The following is a 13,234-nucleotide window of genomic DNA, read 5'->3' on the forward strand; positions in this document are numbered from 1 at the left end:
ATAAATTCAAGATAACCCCCCCACCAACACACACACACTCACTCTGAAGCTGTACTTAAAAGTGATAGGTTGAAAAAGTCCCTGTGTTTTTGCACATGTTTACAATTGGCTTTTCTCACTTAAAAAATCTTAAATTTTTAAAACTTACATTTGCTTCTTACAAAAGCAATATACATTCATTATTAGTCAACTTTCAAATAGAGATACAGAAAAGAGAAATAAGAACAACTGTAGTTTAAAAAAAAAAAATGTAGTTTTATCATCCCGCAGTGGTAAACACCTGTTAACACCTTGTTTGTATGTAATCCTCCAGACTGATTATACATTCGTAAGCATCACTTTTCTACAAAAAAATGGAAATATTATGAGCCTACTGTTTTAATGTTTTAAAATATATTTTGAAACATTTTTATTCCAATAACTGTTCATCCCCAATATTATTTGTGCCCGTTGAAAAATACTCCAATCCATAACTGAACTAAACTTATTTAACCATTTCCCCCAGTTGATCATTAGTTTATTTCCATTTTTTTTCCAGTTATAACCAATTATGGATAACATCCATAAACCTAAGTCTATTGCAACGGGTCTGATTATGTCTTTAGAATAAGCCACTAAATGTAGAATGAGTAGGTCAAAGAGTATACCCATTTTGAAACTCTTGATAAGTATTGCCAAACTGCCTTACAAAAAAATTGTTCCAATTTATACTCCGAGAAGCAGTCTCCAAATATGTACTGATGTTTGCTTGTCACATCTCTCAGGATGTGTTGGATGTGTTCCCAGTTGAGGGTGCGTTGGTGGCACTATGGTAAAGAGCCTGCCTGCCGATGCAGGAGACTCAAGAGACACAGACACGGGTTCAATCCCTGGGTCGGGAAGATCCCCTGGAGGAGGGCATGGCAACCCACTCCAGTATTCTTGCCTGGAGAATCCCATGGACCGAGGAGCCTGGTGGGCTACAGTCCATAACGTCTTAAAGAGTCAGACACTACTGAAGCTACTTAACACACACACATATGGGGAATTTCTATGAGAAAACACATCTCCACCATGACCCCTGGGCCTATCAGCTCTATCTGGTCAACGTCTATTCTAGATATAACTCTGGAATCTGTCTTTAGGACCCGAACCCTTTATTTTATGTGCATAATGTTTTATTATACTTTCACAGTCCCTGAGGAACCATGGCCAAATTAAATAATACTTGTTAATTGTTCTGAAGACCAAGATCTGCAGCTAAGTGCTAACTAAGGATTTTTGGAAATCACTTGTCAAGTGGAAATAGCGTGTTTTGATAAATTAACATCTCTCTGAATTAATGTAAGTTGCAGCACAACTTTGTATTCATGGCAGCAGAGAACAGTTCTGACAGTGACTTTCAATCAAATTGATCAACTGTATTTTTAGAGCAGAAATTCTCAGTGTGGTCCCCAAACTGGCAGCATTAGCAGCATCTGGAAACTTGTTAGAAATGCAGACTCTTGGGCGCTACCACTGACTTACTGTCTCAGTCTGTTAGAGCCACTATAACAAAAACTGGGAGGAATTTATTTCTCATAGTTCTGGAAGCTGAGAAGTCCAAGATCAAGGCCCTGGCAGGTTTGGTGTCTGGCAAAGGAACTTTTCCTGGTTCATAGACGGCCAGCTTTTCACCCTGCCCCCTTGACAGGAGAGGCAAGGGAGCTCTCAGGTCTCTTTTATAAACACAATAATTCCATTCCTGGGGGCTTCCCAGGTGGCTCAGTGGTAAAGAAACTGCCTGCCAAGGCAGGAGATGCAAGAGACACATGTTCAGTTCCTGGGTCGGGAAGATCTCCTGGAGGAGGGCATGGCAACCCGCTCCAGTGTTCTTGCCTGGAGAATCCCATGGACAGAGGAGTTGGGCAGGCTACAATCACAAAGAGTTGGCCACAGCCGAGCACACACACGTGCACAGAGTCCCTTTCCTGAGGGCTCCACACTCATGAGCTTGCAATCCTATAAAGGCCCCACCTCCTAATACCACGAATTGGGCATTAGGATTCAGTGAATGAATTTGGGGGTAGGGAGTACAAACACTTGGCCTACAGCACTTCCTGAACCAGAAACTCTAGGGGTGGCATCTAACAGTCTGTTATTTACCAAGCACTCCATGGGATTCAGATGCTCTCAAGTTTGAGAACCACTGCGTTGGTCCATGGACAACCAGTAAGGCTGCCGTGTAGACAGACTGTCCTGGTAGAACACTGTGCCACGGTGCCTGGAAACCAGCCAGGGCTGGAGGAACAGAGATCGAGGGCATTGCATTGTGCCCTGCAAACTCAGCCAGGCCGTGTTCTTTACTCTTGACAGTACACACAATAGCCAAATCTTAGGCAAGAGGACTGGTTTAAATGGCTGCTGCTTGCTGCACTGTCTGTTCTGGTCACGTGGCCTTACTTAGGCTCTATATTCGCTGAGCCTTTGGGTCAGAGTCCTTGTGACCAGAAAAGCCCCGTGAGGTCATCTATACCTTCATTTCCCGGCCAAGTGAGACTTACCCCGAAGTCATTAGGAACAGATGAGAGTGACACTATGATTAAAGAGCAGAGGGGGAAACTTCTCAGCTTTGCCTCTAATGATTCTTCTGCCCTCTCAAAGAGGCTTTCCTTCTTATCTTGGTGCTGGCAGTTGGAGCCAGTTTCCTGTTGCCAAGGCCTAACCCTCTCCTTGAAGCTGAACTATCACGAGATCTGTGAAGCGTTTGCCACCCCAGAGGAGTCTGTCTCGGTGCATCTCTCATCACATCCGTGGTTCTCCTCCCAAGTTCTTCGGAGCATCTGGGTTCTCTGCAAAGTGTTCTGAGCTCTCCACGTGTTGAGAGGCTGGGACTGCAATTCTTCTCTGTAAAGCTGGCTTCCTACTCATTGCTGTACTACATTAATTCATTTGCTCATTCCTTTAACAGTCATAGATTTCAGCAGCTTTTAGATTGATTCCTGTAAAATTGCTGGTATTTAGCCATTTTGACCTTTAAAAAAAAAATGGCACCTTCATAAGTTTCATCTGAGACCATGTGCTAGTCATTGTAGGACAAATTTGGAAAGGTGGGGGCGGGCCTCACAAGGAAACAGACAGCCCCACCCCCACCGCGAAGGAAGGAAAGGGGAGGAAAGCAGCCCCTTCAGCCAGGAGGCCAGAAACTGACCAGAGAGGGACTCCAAAACTGAGCTTTTCCCAGAAAGTAACCTTGAAACTGAGCTTCGAAGGATAAGAGTTCATTTCAGATGGCTAATTTGCAGTCTGCTTTTTCTCTCGTAACAATCCCTGCAACTTAGCTGGTTTTGCCAAATACAAAAATCACCACAATATTGCTTGTTTGGTGTGGTTTTTTAATTGTTTGAGAGTCACTTGGGGCTCCCAAACATAGAAGTTTGATCCTGTTTTAATTTACTTGCTGAAACTAAATATAATAATTAAGCGTTGAAATAAGGGAAGTATTATATGGCAAAAGTAATAGTTATGACTCAGCACTGGCTATCTCACTAGAAAGCATTCTCAGGGTAGCTGTGTGTAGGTTAATATATGCTATGAGTTGGATGGCAGTAGACCATTGAGAAATCTGTGCCAGCCTGTGCTTAAAACACCCCCTGGCAGTGATCCGGTTTTGTAAGAATGAGGGGTCAGTGATATCCTCCCTGTGGGCTCTTCACTCTGTACTGACTATGGGGCACAATTGATTCCTATTAGGAGCATAAATGTCACTCTGGACCCAAACCTAACATTGCAGCTCACAACTGAAGTGCTTCTAGCCTCAGCTCTAAACTTCTTTGCTCTCATTTACCCATGAAAGTCCTGCTTTGAGATCCATGCGTGCTCAGTCACTTCAGTTGTGTCCAACTCTTTGCAACTCCATGGACTGTAGCCTGCCAGCCTCCTCTGTCCACGGGATTCTCAGGCAAGAATACTGGAGTGTGTTGCCGTTTCCTTCTCCAGAGGATCTTCCCGACCCAGGGATCGAACCCAGGTCTCCTATGCCTCCTGCATTGGCAAGCACTTACCACTACTGCCACCTGGGAAGCTCTGCTCTGAGATCCAAGGGCCCCTGTATTGCAAAAAAATATGTTCTCACACTGTTGATTCTGCATTAGAAAATAAGAAACTATTTTGGGGGTGTAAGGCTAGAAAAGCTCAATGGCAATTTCTGACTTGATACAAATATTCCAAGCAGTTCATAATTTGTACTTTAAAAGGAAATGAAAAGTGTTTGAAAAAAATTAAAGATGGTTGTTACTACTTTCCTTGGTGAATCCAAAAATCCCTCTTTAAAAAAAAATGCTGTAAGAGTGTTCAGTTACTTTTTCTATTACAAACAGTATTACAGGGGCCTGCCCCCAGATAGGAAATTATGATCCCTGTTCTGTGTGATGCTTAAAAACAATATAAACCCAAGTGCTAAAGAAAGGACTGGCTTTGAATTGATTCAGTACTTGCATTTTATTATAGGTTTCAGAAAGGTAACATCTGTATATAACTAAATACTGTTTCTCTTGGAATAATAAAAGGATGATAATCTTAATTGGGGAAATTGTGAAGAAAATACAATGAAATATCACTATATTCTTTCAGCTTTCAGTGGGAGAGCAGGATGCTGCAAAAGTGAAGTTAATTTGGGGCATTACCCATGAGCATACAGCTGATTAGGTAGGCAGAGGTCCTCGTTACAACTTAGTCTCCCCTGTGAAGCTGAGGGGTTTCCCTAGTGGTTCAGAGGGTAAAGAATCTACCTGTAATGCACGAGACCCAGGTTTGATCCCTGAGTCGGGAAAATCCTCTGAGGAAGGGACTGGCAACCCACTCCAGCATTCTTGCCTGGAGAATCCTATGGACAGAGGAGCCTGGCGGACCCCCAGAGGAGTCCATGGGGTTGCAGAGTTGGACATGACCGAGCGACTAAAACACACACATACACATGAAGCTGGTGGGGATTTAAGACTCTGAGAAACCTTAGAAATTCCACCTAGAGTGTGGCATAGTAAAAAAGGCAACTGGAAACAAAAGGGAACCACAAAAGAAAGTTTGCCCTGAGCATTTTACTGAGGAAATGGGCCTGAAAAAGAGAAGTCTATTTATACAAATAAATAAGGCTTCAATTTTTAATATACACCTGTGGGAGTATTCACCATCCAGAAACACAGCAAAGCATGCAGCTAGGTCATAGAAACCAAGTTGCCTGAGACCAAGTGCTTTGTAATTCGAGCAGTCCAGACTAGGTGCCTTCGACCCTGGACGGCGGGATGAGGGGGGGTGGGGGGGAGATGGTTACAACACTGAAAGAGAAGCTGGGGAGGAAGGGACTTTGGCTTCTTGGGGTCGGGCTGAGGCTCCAGGCTCACCTTTTCTTTTTGTAATTGTATTCATTTTTGGCTGTGCTGAGTCTTCACTGCTGTGTGAGCTTAGTGGCTTCTCTTGTTGCAGAGCACAATAAGGCATGTGGACTTCAGGAGTTGCCGCTCCCGGGTTCTAGAGCACAGGCTCATTGTGGCCACGGGCTTAGTTGCTCCACGGCAGGTGGGATCTACCCAGATCAGGGATTGAATCCATGTCTCCTGCATTGGCAGGCAGATTCTTTACCACTGAGCCACCGGGGAAGCCCTGAGCTCACATTTTGATATCTGAAAAGCCTTCATAAAATGAAGCGCTTATTGGATTTCTTGCCTCCCTGATTAGCCAGTGAAGACTCAGTATATTTACCTTCTTGCTCTGTACTTTCATCTTTCATTAAAATCATGTGTGAATAGACCTCTTTAAAGCTCTGTAAAGTACACCATCAGAAAATCCTCTAGAAAGAGATTGGATCTGTATCTCTTGTACAGAATAGAAATGCCTTAAAAAAAAAAAAAAAAGAAATGCCTTAAAGGAGGTGATTACTCTGAAGACCTCCCACAGCCCCTCCCTGGCCGGATCCATCATCGTCTTGTCTAGACTCAGTGGGAAGAGAAGTACAGTTTGGGCCACAACATGCAGCCACCCCACCACCAGCCCTCCTAGGCCTGTGTGTAGCCTGCAGCACTGGAACCCCATTGTGGCCTCCAGTTAGGAAAGCAAGGATTCTTGATTCATTGCACCGTTGAGGTTTTCTGTGTCTGCTGCCACCATTCTCCGGAAGCCCCTTTTGGTAAAATCAGCAACAGATTTTTCTGTTTTCCCAAGCTGGGGCTTTCAGCCAGGAAACCCAATAAAAGTAGCAACCACGCCTGTGTGTGCCTGCCACTGTGCTGGGCACAGATTTGTAGGCCTTTTTAGTCCTCTTGACATCGGGCACTGCTCCCACCCTCTAAGGAATCTTCTCTTGACTTCATGATCCTGCTGTCAGGCTTCTTCCAACTTTGTTTCAGGTTCCTTCATTGACTCTACTTTCTTCCCCATTTCTTCATTATTAACCATCCCCTGCAGGGTGATTCTTAGCCCTCCTCTAGTTCACTCTGAGCCACTTTGTCTGCTCCTATTTCCTCGGTCACCCCCTCTCTGTTTGGATTTCCAGATCTAATTCTTATTTCCAGTTTCCTGCTGGACATCTCTGCCAGATTATCAAGGTGATAATCGGATTCAGAAAGGTTTCTTGCAAAAGCGCAGTCCGCTCTAGTGGTCCTTATCTCAGCTAATGGCCTCTTAGTCCTCAGCATCCTACTGCTCACCATGTGGACCAGTCAGAAGATCCTCTTGATTCTTCCTCATCAGAATGGCAGCTTCCCTTCCATTCTCCAGAGCATCTACCTCAACTTGGGGGCTTAGGACTCTGGTTTGAATTTATACCTTCCTGCCTCCCCACGTTCAGCCTCTAGCTGTTCAGTCCATACAACCCACTGTAGCTATCTTTCTGCAACACAGACCTGATCAAGTCACGCCCTACTTGAAAGCATCCAATGGATCCTAGGTTGGCAGAGTAAGTTACAACCATCCAAACCTACTATACCATCCTAATCTCCCACCAGTTATCCAAACCCACCATATTATTTCTCATTTCCAGATGTGTGCATTTTTATGTTGATTCTGCTGCTAAAACGGCCTCTTTAGTCTTCTTCTGCCACCTGGAGAATCCTATCCATCCCTGAATAGCCAGGTCAGTCACCTGGCTCAGGAGGCAGCTGGTTGAATGGATGAAGACTTGCCCACTCCCTCACCAGAGTGAGGCTCTTCCTGCTCAGCACTCTGGAAGGACTCTGTTCACATCTCTGTCACATTTGTCAACATTTGTGTTGTAGCTGCTCTCAATCCAGGAATGGTGATATGTCTCTCCCTGTCCACGGCAGATGTTGTTCCCAACCCTCCTTACTGCAGAGCCCAGACGCAGCTCAGAATCCATCTCAACATAGCACTAGATGGCCGCCTTCAGCAGACTGAAGTCTGCACACGATCTGAGGTCTCTGTGACATCCCCCAAAGTAGACTGCATTTCTCCAGCTTGTGGGCCACTTAATATCCACTCAGTTGCAGAATGAATAACAGATGGCTTTTCTTTTTTCTTTGGGATGGGGTTTCTTAACACTACATAACATGTTGGTATTTTAACCTTATGTTAGGGGAACGTGTGTGTGTTAGTTTCTCAGTTGTGTCCGACTCTCTGCGACCCTATGGACTGTAGCCCACCAGGCTTCTCTGTCCCTGAAAGTCTCCAGGCAAGAATACTGGAGTGGGTTGCCATTTCCTTCTCTATATGTTGGGTGTATGTTAATACTATTTCATGTCACAGATATCTGTCCACGAGAGTGTATTCACAAGAGATGGGCAAGGTGATTTGTTGGAACCCATTGTTACTCTTTGCAAAGAATTCTTCACACGTATGCACACATTCAATGCACCATACATTCCATCCCTTCACACACACATTCAGTCCACCAAAGTGCTGCCTGTTCCTGCCACAGCCTCTCTCTTTACAGAATTCAGCCCATGGTTTCACCTTCCAGTCAGCATGCTGCATGTTATTTCTTCTAGCCTTCAATTTATCTTGTACGTCTCTAAGAGCTGGTTGGATAAAGTATTCAAAAATAAAAGTATCTAACCTTACATTCCAATTTCATATCTCTTTTTGGCAATCACAAAAGAAAACTGGTGAGTCTGGGTAATTTTAAAACTAGTTAAAAAGCACTTCACAGGCACTGCTTTTTTTCTGTACTGTATGAAACACTTAATATTACATAGTAATACTCTCAGTAATCAATTTTCTTTATCTCTGATGCAGATATAGTAGCTCTCAAAAAGGTGTGTCAAAACAACCAGGAAAATGTGAAACACCTTTTCCATGGCTCAAGTGAAAGATGAAATGTAATTATCATTACGAAGTTCAATGAGTTGTATTCAGACTATTGGATCTTCTTTCATTCTGGTCACATTTCAGAGTTTATAAATGAAAAACGGGTAATATAAATGAAGAAATCACGAAAGTTCATATTTTCCCTCAATTCCCTTAATGTACATAAGACAGCTGGTCCTGGAATGCTCAAAGCAGAAGGCTCGTGCATGTCAGTCATATTAAGACTGTGCAATGCAGTAAACAGAACAATGAGAAAACAGTAAAAACAAAGGAGAGACAGGGTCTGGAAAAGCCTGCAGCAGTTTCTGTAAAATAACAGTTGTACTGCATCAACATGTATCTATAGAGCCTGTTCTCTTTACTGTCTAATGAGTCTGTGTTGTTGGTGAATTACTGAAATTGTTTCCTCTCACCTTTTTACTTATTTTCTCTCCTATTATGTTCTCACCTGTCTTGTCTGGAAAATCCATCAGGCTAACTGTCAGGTAAGTTCTTCTTGATGTTTAATGTGATTATTAGGAGTGTCCACAGCAGGAAATGAAGTAAACAGACAGCGGGTGACCTGTGATGAATGATAAAACTAACCAGAAAAGGCAAATGCTAAATTACAGAGAATTTAGCAGAGATTTAGCAGAAATTTACAGAGAATTTTTGAAGATTCAGCCATTGTGGACATCTAGTGTAAGAACTTTAGCCTAAGGGATTAACCTCACCTCTAAATGATGAAGTAGGTTACCTGGACTGTCCGATTTTACCATGGCTCAAAATACAACCTCCTCCCAGAGGGATTGAGCATCATGGAGTGGTATTATATCTTATGTGGCCACAAGCAATTCTGCTGCAAATATGCTACCAGCTTTTACAGGTTTGGTCAGGTGCAAGAAAAATTCACAATAATGTATTCTAAATCCCGATTTTAAGTATGTATTCAGACATGCCTTGTACCTTGAAGAAAGAGACTGGGAAGAAACAGGCAGAGGTGGCATGTATTTTGTTCATGCTAAACTCACCCTCGGATTTCCATCTGACATGGCTTAACTCTCTTCAAAAGAATGTCGCTTGAAATTGAAGTAGGGGACGGAGCTGTTTGTTTCTCCTCTTGGTGTCACAAAAAGGCAGTATTCCTTCACCCACATGAAGCAGCAGAAAAGCTTTATTTAGACCCTCAAGTGCAAGACAGATACTTTAGAAACCTAAACCAGAGCTAAGCCCAAGAGAAGAGAGACATACATTTAAATTAGAGTATGTGTGGTGTGTGTGTGTGGTGGTGGTGTTGTTTTTAACTTGAGCTTATTTTTATCTTTCAAGAGAAAAAAATTATGTGCTACAGTTGCCATGCAACACAAACTGCTCTAACAGCTTTCTAATTTTAATTTCAGAAGTCTACAGAGCAAATGAAGAAGGTCCCTACTATCATCCTTTCCGTCTCGTATAAAGGAGTCAAATTTATTGATGCAACAAATAAGGTGGGTACCATACCTCTACAGTCCGGAGTAAATGATCTAAAATCCTTTGCTTCCCATCATACTTAACATCCCCATTTTATTTAATTTTTCTTAATGTTTTGGCCACATCATGTGGCATGTGGGATCTGAGTTCCCCAAGCAGGGATCAAACCTGAGTTTAAGTCTTAACCACTGGCGTCTTAATCACTGGACCACCAGGGAAGTCCCATCATCCCCCATTTTAATCACTCCCCAACCCCCACCTCCATGCTCCCTAAACACAGCTGTAGACACACACACACACACACACACACACACACAGAGGGGCACCTTGCATTTGGAGGCCTGATCCAGGATTTCTACACATATTTTGCATTCACCTTTCCAAGGTACCTTCCCTCATAGACTGTGCTGTTCAGGATCTGACAATATCCCTTTGGGTCCAGGGAACGTTAAAACAGGAAAAATCATGTCTAGAGTGAAAACGCATCAGTGTTCATTCCTCCGTCAGAGGAAGTGTCACTAGGCAACAGGCTAGAGTGTTTGTTTTTCCGTTTCTCCAGAGATAGGCCTGTCCTTTATTTTGATGTATGTAATGAATACCTGACACAGGGAACACATGCTCTGGCTTTTACATCGTATAATTGCATTTCATTCTCAACTATTGAGATGGAACAGAGGGTTTCAACTGCATTGTTTTCTTAAGAGGCACCATCCGAAAAGCTCAGGCCATGCTGTGACCATGCTATGACCTTGCACTCACTGGGAGAACGGTTCATGGGCTCCAAGGTCAAGTGCAGACAAACGGGTTACATTTTACTTGAAAAGTGTCCTTTCTTGGCAAAGATGACGGAGTGCAGGTGCTAAACTAGAAAATGCGGGTGTGACCACTCTCACCCTCCAGAAACTCAAACCTGACTGGCTCTTCCTCCCAAACCCCCACATGTCCCTGCATTTTAGTCTTCCATCCTTCCAACCAATAAAGTATAGAAATTGGGGAAATGAGGTGATCCCCATTGGTGAACACTGTTTTCTGGACTGCCTAGCCAGTCCTCCCAGTTGGACCCACTCCATTCTGGGGAAAGGAAGCAGAAGTCATGAATCAGATGAATTTAAATGATGGAAATTTATGACCAGGGCACCTGGATTTAGATTCAGGGAAACATCCTGTAGCCAATGACTCTTGACTGTAATAAGCCTGACTATGTGAATCCCCAGATTCAATGACTTTCACCCACTGAAAGCCTTCCCAGTTTGTTTTCTGTAATGAAGAAGACTGCTGTGTCAGTGGTCAGATAAGCCCAAGCTCCCCAAGTCTACTGAGGAGAACAACCTCCCAGTTTTAGAAGCAGTCCTGAAACCCAGGCAGAAGGCTGATAATGCAGCCTACTCAAGCTAGCCAATGATGTCCAGAGCACACTCAGAGTCAGATGCCTTAGGTGGATGATGGCTTCAACCTGGCAATATGTCATTGATAGTTACCATTCAGTTCAGTTCAGTCGCTCAGTTGTGTCAAATTCCTTGCAACCCCAAAACCGGAGCACGCCAGGCCTCCCTGTCCATCACCAGCTCCTGGAGTCCACCCAAACCCATGTCCATTGAGTCGGCGTTGCCATCCAACCATCTCATCCTCTGTCGTCCCCTTCTTCTCCTGCCCTCAATCTTTCCCAGCATCAGGATCTTTTCCAATGAGTCAGCTCAGTTACCATTCAGTTCAGTTCAGTCGCTCAGTCGTGTCTGACTCTTTGCGACCTCATGAATTGCAGCACGCCAGGCCTCCCTGTCCATCACCAACTCCCGGAGTTCACTCAGACTCACGTCCATTGAGTCAGTGATGCCATCCAGCCATCTCATCCTCTGTCGTCCCCTTCTCCTCCTGCCCCCAATCCCTCCCAGCATCAGAGTCTTTTCCAATGAGTCAACTCTTCGCATGAGATGGCCAAAGTACTGGAGTTTCAGCTTCAGCATCATTCCCTCCAAAGAAATCCCAGGGCTGATCTCCTTCAGAATGGATTGGTTGGATCTCCTTGCAGTCCAAGGGACTCTCAAGAGTCTTCTCCAACACCACAGTTCACAAGCATCAATTCTTCGGTGCTCAGCCTTCTTCACAGTCCAACTCTCACATCCATACATGACCACAGGAAAAACCATAGCCTTGACTAAACGAACCTTTGATGGCAAAGTAATGTCTCTGCTTTTGAATATGCTGTCTAGGTTGGTCATAACTTTCCTTCCAAGGAGTAAGCGTCTTTTAATTTCATGGCTGCAGTCACCATCTGTAGTGATTTTGGAGCCCAAAAAAATAAAGTCTGACACTGTTTCCACTGTTTCCCCATCTATTTCCCATGAAGTGATGGGACCGGATGCCATGATCTTTGTTTTCTGAATGTTGAGCTTTAAGCCAACTTTTGCACTCTCCACTTTCACTTTCATTAAGAGGCTTTTGAGTTCCTCTTCACTTTCTGCCATAAGGGTGGTGTCATCTGCATATCTGAGGTTATTGATATTTCTTCCGGCAATCTTGATTCCAGCTTGTGTTTCTTCCAGTCCAGAGTTTCTCATGATGTACTCTGCATATAAGTTAAATAAGCAGGGTGATAATATACAGCCTTGATGTACTCCTTTTCCTATTTGGAACCAGTCTGTTGTTCCATGTCCAGTTCTAACTGTTGCTTCCTTACCTGCATACAGATTTCTCAAGAGGCAGGTCAGGTGGTCTGGTATTCCCATCTCTTTCAGTATTTCCCACAGTTTATTGTGATCCACACAGTCAAAGGCTTTGGCATAGTCAATAAAGCAGAAATAGATGTTTTTCTGGAACTCGCTTGCTTTTTTCATGATCCAGCGGATATTGGCAATTTGATCTCTGGTTCCTCGGCCTTTTCTAAAACCAGCTTGAACATCAGGAAGTTCACAGTTCACATATTGCTGAAGCCTGGCTTGGAGAATTTTGAGCATTACTTTATTAGCGTGTGAGATGAGTGCAATTGTGCGGTAGTTTGAGCATTCTTTGGCATTGCCTTTCTTTGGGATTGGAATGAAAACTGACCTTTTCCAGTCCTGTGGCCACTGCTGAGTTTTCCAAATTTGTTGGCATATTGAGTGCAGCACTTTCACAGCATCATCTTTTAGGATTTGAAATAGCTCAACTGGAATTCATCACCTCCACTAGCTTTGTTCGTAGTGATGCTTTCTAAGGCCCACTTGACTTCACATTCCAGGATGTCTGGCTCTAGGTGAGTGATCACACCATCGTGATTATCTGGGTGGTGAAGATTTTTTTTGTATAGTTACCATTATCAGATTACAATTGTGGGGAGCCTGATCAGAAAAATCCCAATTGATTTGCTTTTTCATTTCTTAGAAGCAATTTTAGTCTCTTCCTTTAGCCCTAGGTTATAGTCAATTGGTCTTTAAAGTTTCAAAACTTTATGGAATTCTTAAGATACCATTGTTTTCACTGTATCTAAACTTCAAGAAAGTCTTTGGCATTTTTTTAACCTGGAGCAGTTGCC

At 43.6% G+C, this 13,234-nt stretch overlaps 1 protein-coding gene across 7 annotated transcripts in view; it reads left to right on the forward strand.

Annotated features, from left to right (window-relative positions):
- ANKS1B (ankyrin repeat and sterile alpha motif domain containing 1B) overlaps positions 1–13,234 on the forward strand; it is a 1,160,059-nt gene that overhangs the window by 1,101,981 nt on the left and 44,844 nt on the right. For all 7 annotated transcript variants that reach the window (XM_025285022.3, XM_025285025.3, XM_025285027.3 and 4 more), the window contains 2 exons: positions 8,748–8,759; positions 9,654–9,740. In XM_025285022.3, coding sequence (XP_025140807.3) covers positions 8,748–8,759; positions 9,654–9,740 — 99 coding nt within the window. The remainder of the gene's footprint in view (positions 1–8,747; positions 8,760–9,653; positions 9,741–13,234) is intronic.

This window comes from Bubalus bubalis, chromosome 4, assembly GCF_019923935.1.
Source record: "Bubalus bubalis isolate 160015118507 breed Murrah chromosome 4, NDDB_SH_1, whole genome shotgun sequence".
Lineage (NCBI taxonomy): Eukaryota > Metazoa > Chordata > Mammalia > Artiodactyla > Bovidae > Bubalus > Bubalus bubalis.